Here is a 15154-nt window from a genome sequence, read left to right as displayed (position 1 = left end):
AAAAAAAAAAAAAAAAAAAAAAAAAGAAACATTTCTTGACCATCAATGAACTTAATCTTTAGTTAGAGTAATGCAGTAGTTCAGAGAGTTGATCCATGAAAAAAATACAAAAAGCACTGTGCTTGACATAATATATGCTCAGCAAATATATTTTGCTTTACAGAGGATGATAATTTCCAAGGCATACTTGAGGAGGTGGTATTTAATGTAGGCACTGCAGATTCGGACAGTTTTTAGAAAGCATCAAGAATTGAGGAGACATTCAGGTCAGGAGGATGTCATGAGCAAATGTGAAGTGAAAAAGCACAACTTTTGTATGAAAGAGTGAAATATGTTTGGTGTACTCATATGAACAAATGAAAAGCTTTCATGCAGGAAAAATAATAGGGAGGCAAATCACTAGGGCCAGATCATGGAGGGTCCTTAAAACCAATTTAGGAAGTATAACCTTATTTTAAATTTATTTTTATGAATTGCCTATACAGAAATAAAACAGATAAGAAAGGATATTTCATCAGTAAACTTATTTTATAATTTCATTTTATAACGTCAAATGTAAAGGCAAATAATCAGAACAATGAAGCTGTTTTGATGAACACAAAATTGAAATCGGAGCTTGCTGATTTTAGATGGGAGTTCTTTTGCTGTTTTGTTTTTGCTTTTGCTTTATTTTTTCATTTTTAATGAGCCTCATCTTCCACTTTATTTCTGCTATATTTTCTTTTGGTTGCATCATGTTTAGAAAATCCCAATTTAGATAGATAAATCATTGTAACTAGCATTCCTATAACAGTTTAAAGTGTTGATGCATATCTTTCAATAAAGCAGAGACTTATTTCAAGATTTGCATAATAAATATTTTAACCTGGCCGTACAAGTTAATGCATTGGGAGTTTCCAGTGTGTTATCATTTGAAACAAAACAGATCTGAGTATGTACAACAGTTTTTGCTATGGTTTTCATATTGTTTAGATATGTTTGTTTATTTATTTACTTATTTACAATTTAAATATATTTATTTATTTGAGAGAGAGAGAAAGAGTGCGAACAGGGGAGGGAGAGAGAGAGAGAGAGAGAGAGAGAGAATCTCAACCAGGCTATGCACTGCCAGCCCAGAGCCTGATGTGGGGCTTGAACTCACAAACCTAGAGATCATGACCTGAGCTGAACCAACTGAGCTACTCAGGCACCTCTAGATTTTTTTTAAACTGCAACTGGCAGAAATCCAACTCAAACTAGTTTAAGCAAAAATAGGACTCTATTGGCTTACATTGCCAAGAACCTCAGGAGCAGATTTTGACTTTTGCTATTTTTAGATATAAGTATGCTAACATGATGTAAGGATTTTTTTGTTTATCTTCTCTCCTGTTTGTTTTTCTTTGTATTTCACTCTTTTTGAACACAGGCTCTCTCCATGTGCTAGAGAAGATGGCCATGCAGTCCCAGGCCCACATGCTTATAGCTTCCAACCTGAACTTAAGAAAGCCTTTCTAGGCAATTCCAGCAGAGAATTCTGATTGGGTCAAATTACTCTCTTTGTGGCTAGGAGGAGCAGTAGGAGATAGGTAGAAGGGTAGAGCACTGTGGTTGATGACTCTATCAGGACAATAGTGGTATTCAGAAAAATTTCCCCAAAGAAACCAAAAGAAGGAATATAGGACACAGGAGTTATTGTTTCCACAGTCTAACAGTTTTTTAAAAGCAGTTAAATAAGTATTGAAAAAAGTAAAAATGAAACATTTGTAGAACCCAAGAACAGTGTCCCCTGTAATACCTCAACCTTTGGCAATGGAGCAGCAGAATATAGGGAGGATCATGAGAGGATGTCATGATTTTAATCATGAGAGGATTAATAATTTTATTAATACAGACAGCTGTAGTTTCTAATGGAACATTTTTACTCATTAAAACTGTAGTAAATTTGAAGGTGTCATGGGCAATGAGCTATCATGAAAAACGAAGGTCTCAGACTGCACATTTATTTCTTGAACGTGAGGATAAAACCTAATTTGGAAAGGATTACTTTTTAAGTTCAACAGTATTTTTAAGCAGCATCTTAACTATTCCTTGGTGGGTGATTTTCAGAAAAGGAAAGCTCTTTGTTCAAACCAAGATAAAGCATTAAGGAAAAGGCAATATGAAGGAACAGGAAGACCAGCATAACGGAGTGTGTATGGGAGAACTGGCTGTTGAACACTATTGACTTTTACTGTGGTACCTTGAAATTTTAGTGTTCCCCCTTCCAAGGAGCTAGAGTGTTTCATTCGAAGTCTGAAACAATTCATGATAAATATAATTATTCATCTTCTACTATTAGATGCGATGGTGTAGAGACTATAAAACTGATGCTCAAATATGATTTAAATAGTCATTTCAGTAAAACCAGCACTGAACTAGAGTCTGGGCTCTGCCACCAACTGTTTGACTTTGGGCAAGTAGGTGACTTCCTTACCTTGCCTCTGTTTTCTCATTTCTGAAATGAGGGTGTTGGTCTTAATGATCACTGAAGTCTTTCAGGTATAGCAGTAGGTTATGAGCCTCTGAATCTCCTGCTGGATGTTTCTCTCTTTTTCTGCATTAGTGCTGGTAGTAGTTGTACTTTCATGGGTACGGAAGAGAAACTTGGTTTTGAATGATCTCTCTAATATTGTTCTAGGTGCTAAGCAACCTTGGAAAGCAGATGAAACATATATCTCTTACCATATAGAACAATGTGACTTCCATGAATGTACCTTAAATGCCAATTTTAAGGGGTTATTATAAAAATATCAAATTTGGTAGATAAAAACAGTGCAAAGAGAGAATATTGCACCTAATGTGATGATTTCTGTATGTGTATTTCTGCCAGGTTTCAAGCGTGGATGTTTTTCTTCCTTATGAATATGCCAAAATCTTGCACCTAACAGTTCTAATGACGTTTCTACAGACACATACATACGCACACAGTATATTATCTAGTAAAGTGGCTGTGGAATTAGCATTTTTTTTCGTGGAAGGAAAGTATCTGATTTAATGACCAAATCATTTTAAGACAGAACAACAGAATTTCACAGGAACTAAATCTATTTCTTCACACCGATCATGCATGTTTTACTCAAGCATTGAGTCATTAGCATGTTTATAATGGTTCTAATTTAGCACAACATTTTCTGAATTTTATCCTTGAGTCATTTACAAATTGTTCATATTGAATAAACAAAGGAAACAGATTGCATTTTATACTTAGTAATTTATCTGAAAGAAGAGGGGAGGGTTAATTGTTTTAAAGTTTTGGTCTGTTTGGGGAAGTGAGCCTGCTTTTTCATTGCTAGGCATAAATGCTATTTCTCATATTTTCGGGGATGGGGGTGCTATGGAGGAGTAAAATGAAAAATTAGGGCAGGACAAGATTGGCCACTCCCAGAGGGGAGTGTGGAGCAAAAGGGGAGCTGGCACGAGATTATCCAAAAACAGTTGGTGCATTCCTTAATGATCAAGTGCTTGAGAAGTCCGGCTCTTCCTGGCAGAGCATCTGTGTTGATGTTTATATCATTGCCCTGCTGTATGGGAAAGGCATGCTTTCTCTTGCTGCTTGGCTAAAAATAGGATGGACTATAGCATTGTATGAGATATTTTAAGATAGCAAAAACATTTAAGAGGTTAAAGGTTTGGCTTTTGGATCAAAAAAGATCAATGATATAACTCGTGGTGTTTCTTGCAGACTGAATTTTATCTAGAGTTTGTCAGTGATTTGAACTCTGTTAGGCAAGTTATTCTAGGTTCATTTGGTGCAATCTTAAAAAACCCATTCTGTTGTCTTTTCTGTCAGCTTCCCAGCATGAAGAGCAAGCCTCTATTTATACCCCCTTGTTCGTATTTGGAAAATCAGTTGTTTCATTGGAGAGAGGGAGGGAGAAGGACAGCACGAGCAGCGTCAGGGAGTATGCTCTGTACGTTATAGTGACTTCAAAATAAAACTGGCACATTTTAGTGTCTAATTATTTTTAGTGAGCTTAGAGGGTTTTAATTAAAATTTAAGAGTGCTCTTCAAGCTCTCCAAGCTCCAATTTTATCCCACTGTATTGTGGAGCACTTGTCACTGTGGAAAAATGTACAGTAACTGGCATGTGTGTCTCTGTTTCCTCATGAAAAATGTGGGATGGATGATCAGCAGGAGTATAAATATATGTTGTCAGAACTAGTTGTAAAGCAAGGCCAAAGGTACTTTTGATAAGTTACAATTGTTCTTACATACATAGAAAATTTATTGCATTTGAAATTTATGATTCCAATGGTAAAAATAAGGAATTGATTTAATATTCTATTAAAAGAGTTAATAAAGCATTAGGAAATCTGCATACAGTGGCAGCATTGTTTTTCCACACTAAAATATTTTAAAGACATTTTCTATTCATGTTTCTAATGTTTTAGCATTTATAACTTTAAATATCACTTTGAGGCCAAAGGAATAGTTAAGTGTTTACTCATAGTCAAATTGTTTTAAGGTACCTGTGCAATAAAAATGTTTCCCATTATTCTTTCCTAGTCCCCCATGCTTTAGTTTTAGCAATGATTTATTTATTTACTCTCTTTGGCACATTTGAAATACCTTCACCTTGTGCAGGATAGGAGTTAATACTGCTGTGGCTTTATTTAACTAGGAATAATTTAAAATTGTTTATAAAATATACAGATTGGGAAATAAATATGTCACATACTCTCACTTCAAATTTTTCTGTACTGTGAGGAATTGTTAGCATGATCAAGCATTCTTGACTTACCTGGCCTGAAATCTAGATACTTAGGAAGCAGAAACATTGCTTTCTAATCCATTATGCAAGATATTTATTAAAGATTAGTTCTGAATTGTGTTTTCTTTAGAAAAAGTTTCTTGAAAGAGAAGAACTTTTCTTAAATTGTGAAGGAAAAGAGAAAAAACAGAAAAAGTGTGCAACTGAGAATTTTAACATGTCAAAACCTTTTACATCCTTGATTAAAATATAAGCAAGAATTGAAGCCCAGCTCTTGATTTTTGAGTCTTGTTTTAATCACATGATTTACAAAAATTAGAAAGGATAAATATAATAAAGTCCTCCATTTCACTGAATATGTATTGGTTTGTGGGCACTAATTCTTTCAAAGTAACATGGATTAATTTTGACATTTTCCACTTTTATGCTGAAATATTATCATTTTAATATGTACATATCATTGTAACATTTTTTGCTTTGTAATGTTGTGGTTTTTTCTATTAATTTCCAGAAAGCATTTAGTTCCTTTCTTAGTTTTTAGCTGAAAATAGCTCAGTCAAAATATTAAAATTTGAATAATCAAGAATATTTAGGAGAAGTTCATTCTTTTATTCCATTTGGCATCCTGAATGACTACTGAGTTAAATCAATTCTGCACGGTCTTAACTTCTCCCATTGTACATAATACAAACTGGACCTCTTTACTTTTTCTGACCCCTTTGGTTTTCGCATTTGCGTCTGATCAGACTGGGGTAAAGTTTGATCTGATCAATTAACTCTGCAGAGCTAGTGTCTTAGTAATGTTGTTGAAGGATGTGCCACATAGAGGATGAATACTTTATTTTAATTTGCACCTTTACCTGGAAATTGTTTTGAGTAGGAAATTTGAAAATATAAATTTTCATTTACAACTGTATCTATTACATATTTCAGCATTGTGAGTCAGAAACCTCTCAATGGTGGCAGTAGTGTCCTTTGCCTGTGCAGTATTTCTTAACAATCTGAATCTTCAGGTCTTTTTTCCCTCATCTTACTTGCTTTACATTATAGTATGGAGCATGCTTAATATTAATCATAGCGATTTGGCAGTCAGATAATTAGGTGAGAAAGCTGAGAGTCCTTAAGACATTTCCTGAGTTTTGAATCTTCCTGGAATCTCTTAGAATTGAGATTAAACATTGATAAGGTGGTATGTTGTGACTTTTATTGTCCTATAGTCAAAGGCAATCAGTGATTGCCTTTATTTTCATGAATTATAAATATAGACATGGAAAGACTGCTTTATTTTTTCCCCCTCAGTTTCTTCTACTGAAATGGGAACTCATATTAACTAGATTAACTCAGCATTATGGTGAGGATTAATTTTTTAATAGGAATGTGAAATGCTTTGATGTTATTAACCATTTTATTAATGAGTAGCTTTTATGCGAAGCTGTGTACACATGGTCTGATTTATGTTTGAAGTGTGTGTTTCTGTTGTCCATACAGTTCTATTTTTCTCCCATGAAGCTTTAGCATTCTTTTCCTGGAGCTCTGAAAGATTTTAGGTCTATTTATAGAAATGAGAGACATATTTTAGCCTGTTTTACATTTAGTGTGTATATAATCCTAGTTTATGAACTTGCTCTGAATTTGTGATCATTACTAGTAATTTGGGCTTTTGTCTTCTACCATTTATACTATATACTCTCAACTCAAATTTGAACCAAACAAATTATGCTTTAGCATTTATATCAGTGATTATCAGTTTAGTGCAATGTTATAACATGTATGAAAGGGTTAAAAAAAAAAGAAGTGACAGAATTAGGTAGGATAGGAAGTTGAAGACATTTTGCAAATTATTCTTATCCATGATCTGATGCTATATCAATCTCTCTCAGAAATTTAAACCTGATTTGAGAAAAACTAATCTCTGTTAGATGTGGCTTTGAGGATTTGCTTCTTAATCCAAATTTAGTGTTATCTTTTATTACTTTAGCATAAACACAAAATAGGTATAAAACAAAGTATATACCTTATTTTTTAAATTTAAAATGAAAGTAGCAAGAGACCATTTTGGAAATGAAATACAAAGTGTTGTGTGCATATGCACATAGGCCCTTTTGGAAGGTCATTCAGAACCCATATTTTAATCATGGTAGTAGAATCACTTGTTGAAGCCTAAGAAAATAATTAATAGCAAAGTATGGAAGAAAAGGAGGAGGGAAGGATAAAAGGAACAAAGTAAGGGAAGGGGCAGTGAGCTTTCACTTAATCGAATAAAGCTGACTTCTATTTAGAACGAACTTTAACTTCTGTGATAGTGAGCTAGGATGGTTGTTCCTCGTCAGCCATTTCATGACACACTGATCTGGATTCCATCCATTTCTTGATTGATTGACCATGTCATGGTCAAACGTTAATTGTTTTTGCCAATACTTTCTAATGATGCAGTGGTCTTCTCATCTCTTACCCAGTGCTCACTGTCTTTTTCTAAAGCTTATCTAGTTTCTAAAACCCGTTAGATCCATCTTGACCTTATTGTCATTCTGAAAAATTCAAGGAGGATTTAGAAGTTGGAGAAAAAAATGAAAGGGAAAATGCTAAATAGATAGGTACTGATATGGGAGAGGAAAGGCATTTGGAATTGGAGTAACTATTTTAAATATGATTTTAAAAGAAGTTATCAGAATTTTGACACTTGGAATGTTAAAGTTTAATGGGAGTATGCTTTGCACTAAGGATTTAGTACTTAAATCTGCATTCTCTTTTGGAAACATGGCCTAATTGTTAAGATTTGAGGCTTAAAAAGATACATATAAATAGTTGTAAGCAGTAGCACCAGTTGTAAACCCATCTAAATAGAGAAAAATAATCCATTGAGAAAAATTTCCTAATTATTAGGGCATTCTAAAATTAAATTTCTGTAACCTTTATGATCTTTATAGAAGCAAGTATAATCACTCCCTATAATCTAGTATGTTAGTTAGATATGCAGTAGGACAAATAGTGTTTAACTGAGTATTTTCTTTATAAGAATATGCGTCTTTTTCTATAGAAAAGTTTTAGCAATTTTTATTACTGAGGGACAGAAAACATCTTCATTTTCTTTGAATGTTCCTCTAAATGGGTATTTTATAAAAGTTGTCATATGTTTATTTTTTTAAGGACTATGTGGTTACAGCTTGACTGGTTCCTTCCCTCTTGAAGATTTGTCATTCTTCTTTGAACAGCACATGAATTTTGCTTAGACAAAAAAAATCACCTGTATTAAAAAGAATAATATCTAAACTTAAATCTCATAGGAAAAAGCCCTCTTTCTGTTCTATCAGTCTAAGAAATGATAAATGCTGACTGAATATTAATAGAATTATATTTATAATATCAAGATAAGATTATTGAGCATTATCCTTCCCCCCTCCTTGGGAATAGTTTAAGTAATCTGGTAAAATTAAATTTAGTTATGGCATTTTGTAATAGATACACTAATATATTTGTCTATATCCTAGGGTTAAAACAAAAACAAAATATAGCCTTGATCATTTTTATTTTTTTTAAATGTTTTATTTATTTCTAGGAGAGAGAGAGAGAGAGAGACAGCGTGAGCAGGGGAGGGTCAGAGAGAGAGGGAGTCACAGACTGAAACAGGCTCCAGGCTCTGAGCTGGCAGTCAGCACAGAGCCCGACGCGGGGCCCGAACCCACGAACCGCGAGATCATGACCCAAGCGAAAGTCGGACGCTTAACCGACTAAGCCACCCAGGCGCCCCAGCCTTGATCATTTTTAAATGGGAGAATTTCTCCATAAACTGGCTTTGGATTTGTAGTATTTTAATACTTGTAAAATATATATATATATAATATTTTCAATACTTACTTTTTAACTCTAACAGATTCCTCCTGCATGGAAAAACTACTTTCAAAAGATTGGAAGGAAAAAATGGAAAGACTAAATACCAGTGAACTTCTTGGAGAAATTAAAGGTATAATATACAAAATATCGAATATATCAATGTAGAGAATGTTATTTTGTGTAACAACATGCTGATCTCTGTATCCTATATTAAATTCTCAACTCTAATATGTGTTTATATATAAGAGGGTAAATATATTATGTGTCCTTGAACTTTTATTCTTTATAACATTTACAGAATGAAATGTTTGCCTTCTGATTTTATTAGTGTATAAATATGTAAATTATAGGATAAATTGCTTCATTAACTTAAAATTTATGAATCCAAATCATTAATTTGAATTTCTTCTGGTCATAAAGGGTCAAGGGTAGAACCTATAAAAAAGAGTTTTTTGAATGTATTGTACATAATGGTTTGTGGGTGTTTTCTGAGGCTTGGTTACGTTTTTCAAGTCCTGGCTGTGTTGCTTACTAGCTGAGTGACTTTGGGCAAGTCACTGAACTTTTCTATGTTTCAAATTCCTTATATCTAGAATAGAGATAATAACAGTTCCTACTTCATAGGCTCATTAAGAGGAATAATACAAGTAAAGCTTTTAGAACAGTTCCTGGCACTTAGAAAACACTAATGAGGGTAAATTGGGATTGCTGTTATTATTAATATACCCATAGGATCATAGGTTGATTGATCTGTCATATTTCATAGGATTTAACATTTCATGACCTCTGACCTTGATAAAGATGAGGATCGTTAGTTCTGAAGGTTATGTGATTGATATTATTATTTTCAAACATGTTAAGAACCATTAAAAATTAAGTTGTCCTGTCAGGAAGTTATTCTTTTTCCTTAACTCTATCTTGTTGATGCCTTTATGGAGATGAGTACTTTATTACTAATTTCGCTATCCTAAATAGAGTCCATGGTCATTAATTAATTCTATCAGTTGTCTCTTGCAGACAGACAGTCATCACTCCAATTTGCACTAATAATTTGGGAACTTAATCACATTAGCTTTCTGAAGTTATCAAACAACTGCAGGTGAATCTTCCTATTGGTCATAGATAATATTTAAGTAAACATCTGGCAATAACTCTCTGATGAAAATGTTATTTTTAATTTATTACAGAAAATTGCCTGGTGTTCAGGCATGTTGTGTTCAATTCAAATAAAGACAAAAGGAAGTCATCTCTTTCCCAGGGAATAATTAATAACTCATTTCATTAAATAATACAGTATTAAAATTAAGTGGAAATAGAATATTATTTTGAATTTTACTGCTTCTGTTCTGTACTCATAAAGGGCATTTGCTATTTGGGGGAAAAAATCTTAACTTATAAATGATGGGTAGAAAGAAAGCCATTCATTAGTGACATATTCTCTATCCAGCTGCAATAACATGTTGCGTGCTACATTGCACGTCATTCTGTGTTTTCTATCCTTTCCAAAGTCATTGGTTTTATAACAGTGAGAACAAAAATGGTTTATGCAAAGGCAAGCTTTTGCCAGCATAAATGATGGGGGTCTTGCTTTCTCTTAGTAATGTGGAAGCCAACATTTTGTTACGTTATGATTCAGCATCAAGTTTTTGTGCTTTGGGTCACCTCCTCTCCCCTCCCCCCCTTCAATCTTTATTTTGCATTTTGATTATGACTTCATGATGCAAAAACTGTTCTAGCCTTCGATGATCAAAATATCTAAATCTCAAAACAAAATACATGCAAATTTAGACTTTTCAAATTCTTTAACTTTTTTTTCTCGATTCTGTATGTGATATGTGAACTTTCATTTGTGTACTGCTCTCAGTTTTATGAGCATAGAAGATAAGATTCTTACTAAATTTTTCATTTCTATTTACTATACATAATTGTCTCTTTTACATCCTAATATTTTCTCATCATAGCTATTATACAAAAAGTACACCAATAATATAATAAAAACTGAAAAAATAGTTTCAGTAGTATTCAGATAGTTAGATTCAACCACTGCTAAAATTCAACAGGCATTTTTAGTCTAGGTGAGATCAGCCCTGTTATTATCCACATAAATTAGTTATAATTATTCAGAAATTTTAATGTGATTTAAATACTGTCTCCAAGAAATACATACTATTGTGAGTTATCAGTATTTTAGATCTTGAACAATCCTCATTACAAAATTTTTTGTAAATGTATTTAAAATAAATTCCTTCATTGCATATTTATTGCAAAAATATAGAAATACATGCACAAAACATGGTTCTTTAATTCTACCTGTATTATTTTGTATATCCTTTTCATTTTCATTTGTGCATATACTTGTTAAAGTTTTTCCTTAAAATTAGAATCATCTTTTACTATTCTTCTATAATCTATTCTTCCCATTTAATAATATATTATATCAATAGCTGATTAAGTCATCTAAAATATTTTTATTTACAGAAAATATTGTATGAAGTGAGGTTCTCATAATTTGAGTGTTTTATTCAACCTTTAAGTAGTTTTTAAATTATTTGTCATTATAAAGAAAAACTTGAATATGGGTAACTTCCTAATAATTTTCAGTGTTAATTAATAGCTATCTTTATAGGATATATTCCTTTTTTTTTAACATTCATTTTTTTAAACATTTATTCAGTGTGAGTGGGGAGGGTCAGAGAGAGAGGGAGACACAGAATCTGAAGCAGGCTGTCAGCACAGAGCCTGATGTGGGGCTCAAACTCACAAACCATGATGAGATCATGACCTAAGCCTAGGTAGGACACTTAACCTACTGAGCCACCCAGACACCCCAGGATATATTCCTAAAAAGTGAAATTCCTGAGTCAAAACATGTGTTCTTTTTTAAAAGGGTCATTGCCTTATACCACCACATTACCCTGCAGAAAGGGTACAGTGCTGCACTCTCACCTGCAGTGTCTACAAGTACTCTCTTGCCCTTAGTGGCAAGTATTATTATGTAAAAAATTTCTTGCTAGTTTTGATAAGGGAAACTGATATACTATTGCTGATTTAATTTGAATTTCTTTGATTATTATTGCAAGTGAAGACTTTGATATAAATTTATTTGTATTAAATGTCTCTTCCTTTGAGAATTGCCTGTTTATGTTGTTTGCCCATTTTTCTTTTAAAAGATTTGTCTAGTTCTTATGGTTCTGTATGATTTTTAGTGTATATTTTAATGGTATTAACCTTTATCTGTCATAGGTGTTTCATTTTGTCATTTTTTTTGCATTATGATTTTTGTTGTCAAATCTCTCCTTCCCTTTATGTTGGGAACTTGTTTAGAAAGGCCTCCCCCACTCTGCTATATTTTGTTCCAATTCTATGACTATATTTTTAATCATTTAACCCTTTAATTCCTCTTGAGTATATTTGATATGTAATTTCAACAAGAGATACAACTTAATTTTTTTCTTAAGCTATTAACCAAATATATCTTTATCATTAATTAAATAATAGATGTTATCTCTCTGACTTAAATAACATCTTCTACCATACTGATTGAATATTTGATACATTTCTCAATTTTGGGTTCTATTCTATTGATCCATCTAAACTTTTATTAGTACTGTGCTATATTAATCACTGTAACTTTATAGTATCTTTGAAAAGTAAATAATGCAAGACCACATTCATAATTTTTCTTTAAGGTGTTTGCATACTTCTCTAAAGTTTATTTTAGGCTTACATTTAATTTAATTATGTGTTCATTAAAATCTCAAAATAAGTTTTTGAAAAATTATATAAAACTATAAGGTGAACTGGCATCTTTATAGTATTGAATTTTTTCATTTAGAATCATTTATTCTTTAATGTCCTTCAATGATGATTTGTTTTTTAAATATAGATTCTGCATGTTTCTCTTGATATTTTCTCTATAATATTTAATATTTTTGCTTGTTCTTGTGAATGAGACATTCTTCATTCTAGTTTCTTTTTGTTACCATAGTTAGGATGCTAATAAATTTTCCTGGTTCACTTTATAATTTTCCTCTTGATTGAACTTATGAGTTATAGTCATATTTCAGCAGACATGTTTTCTCTTTTTTGACAGTTATGTCCCCTTTTATCATCCCTTCTCATATTACACTGCCTAGAATATTAAGAATTAAGTAATACACATGATAGTAGGTATTTTGTGCAATTTTTAATTTATGGAATTGTTTTTTCTCTTTCACCACTAAGTTTTAAGATATTTAAGATAGTCTTTATTATTAAAAGAACATTCTACTCATAGTTTATTAGGAGTTCCTATGAGAAATTGCATTTCATTTTATGGCATATCTTATTGGTTTTTGTTTCTCAAATTTACTGATGAAATAAACCCTGATTAGTCATGGTGTAGTCTTATTTTAATGTACCGACTAATTTTATTTCTTCTTATTACAGTTGTTATTTTTGCATCTGTAATTATAAATGACATTAGTTTGTATTTTTTTTATTTGTATTCTTTGTTCATTTTTGTACCAGAGTTCATGGTTGAATTGGAAAGCTTTCCCTCTTTTTTTAAACTGTGTAAAATATTGAATAGATAACATGGGGATTACTTACTCCTTGAAATTCTGAGAGAATATACTCATAAGATATCTGGGCCTGGATTTTTTGTTGCTAATAATTATGGGTTTTTTTTCCACATTTTCTAATTCTCTTTAATTTAGTTTTTCCAGGAATTTTTTTCCCAGAAAATTGTATGTTTCACTGAGATTTTCAAATACATTAGAAATGTTTTAAAATATAGGATCACTTATTTTAAGTTTTTAATTTTCTGTTATATATTCCATTTTAATTTTGCATATTTGTTGGTAGGGTGCTTACATTATCACCAACAGTGTAGGAGGGTGCCCATTTCTCTACATCCTCACCAGCAGCCCTTTTGTCCTTCAATTTTACTTGCCAGTGGCTTATCTACTTATCTCTTTCCCTGATCTCCCAGTAATTATCCAATTTTTAGATTTATTATATGTGCTGCCGAAGTGAACACATATCCAGTTTTTAGATTTATTTCTCAATTCTGGTGCTTTTCAGTATGCCAATTACTTCATATTGCTTTTACCTATATTATCTCTTCCTGGCTTATTCCCTTATACTTTTTCTTTTGTTTCTGATACCCTATAAATTCCTAAATTGAATACTTCATTTTAAACATTGTTTATTTAACAATAAATGTACTTTTGCCCATGAATATATTTGTAGAAATTGCTTTATGCATCCCATAAATTTGGGCTGTTAGAATTCTCATAGTCATTATTTTCTTTTTTTTTTGTTTTTTGTTTTTTAAAAATAATTTATTGTCAAGTTGGTTTCCATATAACACCCAGTGCTCATTCCAACAAGTGCTCTCCCCCATGCCCATCATCTCCCCTTCCATTCTCTCCCACCCCTGTCAACCCTCAGTTTGTTCTCAGCTTTCAAGGGTCTCTCAAGCTTTGCCTCCCTCCCTCTCCCCAACTATTTTTCCCCTTCTCCCTCATGGTCCTCCATTAGCTTCCCCCTAATCGTCCTATATGTGCAAACATATGATATCTGTCCTTCTCTGCCTGACTTATTTCGCTCAGCATAACACCCTCTAGGTCCATCCATGTTGCTACACATGGCCAGATTTCATTCTCTCTCATTGACATGTAGTATTCCATTGTATAAATATACCACATCTTCTTGATCCATTCATCAGTTGATGGACACTTAGGTTCTTCCATGTTTTGGCTATTGTTCAGAGTGCTGCTATGAACATTGGGGTACATGTACCCCTATGCATCAACACTCCTGTATCTCTTGGGTAAATTCCTAGCAGTGCTACTGCTGTGTCATAGGGGAGTTCTATTGATATTTTGAAGAACCTCCATACTGTTTTCCGAAGGGTTGCACCAGCTTACATTCCCACCAACAGTGTAGGAGGGTGCCCATTTCTCCACATCTTCACCAGCATCTAGAGTCTCCTGATTTGTTCATTTTAGCCACTCTGACTGAAATGAGGTGGTATCTCAGTGTGGTTTTGATTTGTATTTCCCTGATGAGGAGGGATGCTGAGCATCGTTTCATGTGTCTGTTGGCCATCTGGATGTCCTCTTTGGAGAAGTGTCTGTTCATGTCTTCTGCCCATTTCTTCACTGGATTACTTGTTTTTCAGGTGTGGAGTTTGATGAGTTCCTTGTAGATTTTGGACACTAGCCCTTTATCTGATATGTCATTTGCAACTATCTTTTCCCATTCTGTCAGTTGCCTATTAGTTTCATGGATTGTTTCCTTTGCCGTGCAGAAGCTTTTTATCTTGATGAGGTCCCAGTGGTTCATTTTTGCTCTTGATTCCCTTGCCTTTGAGGATGTGTCAAGTAAGAATTTGCTGCGGTTGGCCAAGGAAATAACCCAGAAAATTAATAGGCAACCAACGGAATGGGAAAAGATAGTTGCAAATGACATATCAGATAAAGGGTTAATATCCAGAATCTATAAGGAACTCACCAAACTACACGCCCGAAAAACAAACAACCCAGTGAAGAAATGGGCAGAAGACATGAACAGACACTTCTCCAAAGAGGACATCCAGATGGCCAACA

At 33.1% G+C, this 15154-nt stretch overlaps 1 protein-coding gene across 10 annotated transcripts in view; it reads left to right on the top strand.

Annotated features, from left to right (window-relative positions):
* The window catches only part of SOX6 (SRY-box transcription factor 6), a 357612-nt gene that overhangs the window by 99022 nt on the left and 243436 nt on the right, over positions 1-15154 (top strand). For all 10 annotated transcript variants that reach the window (XM_039256670.1, XM_039256668.1, XM_039256665.1 and 7 more), the window contains one exon: positions 8602-8691. In XM_039256670.1, the coding sequence (XP_039112601.1) occupies positions 8602-8691 (90 nt within the window). The remainder of the gene's footprint in view (positions 1-8601; positions 8692-15154) is intronic.

Source organism: Hyaena hyaena, unplaced genomic scaffold (assembly GCF_003009895.1).
Source record: "Hyaena hyaena isolate Hyena2069 unplaced genomic scaffold, ASM300989v1 scaffold_583, whole genome shotgun sequence".
Taxonomy (NCBI): Eukaryota; Metazoa; Chordata; class Mammalia; order Carnivora; family Hyaenidae; genus Hyaena; species Hyaena hyaena.
Note: the sequence above shows the minus strand (reverse complement) of the source record. Positions and strands in the feature narration are given on the sequence as shown.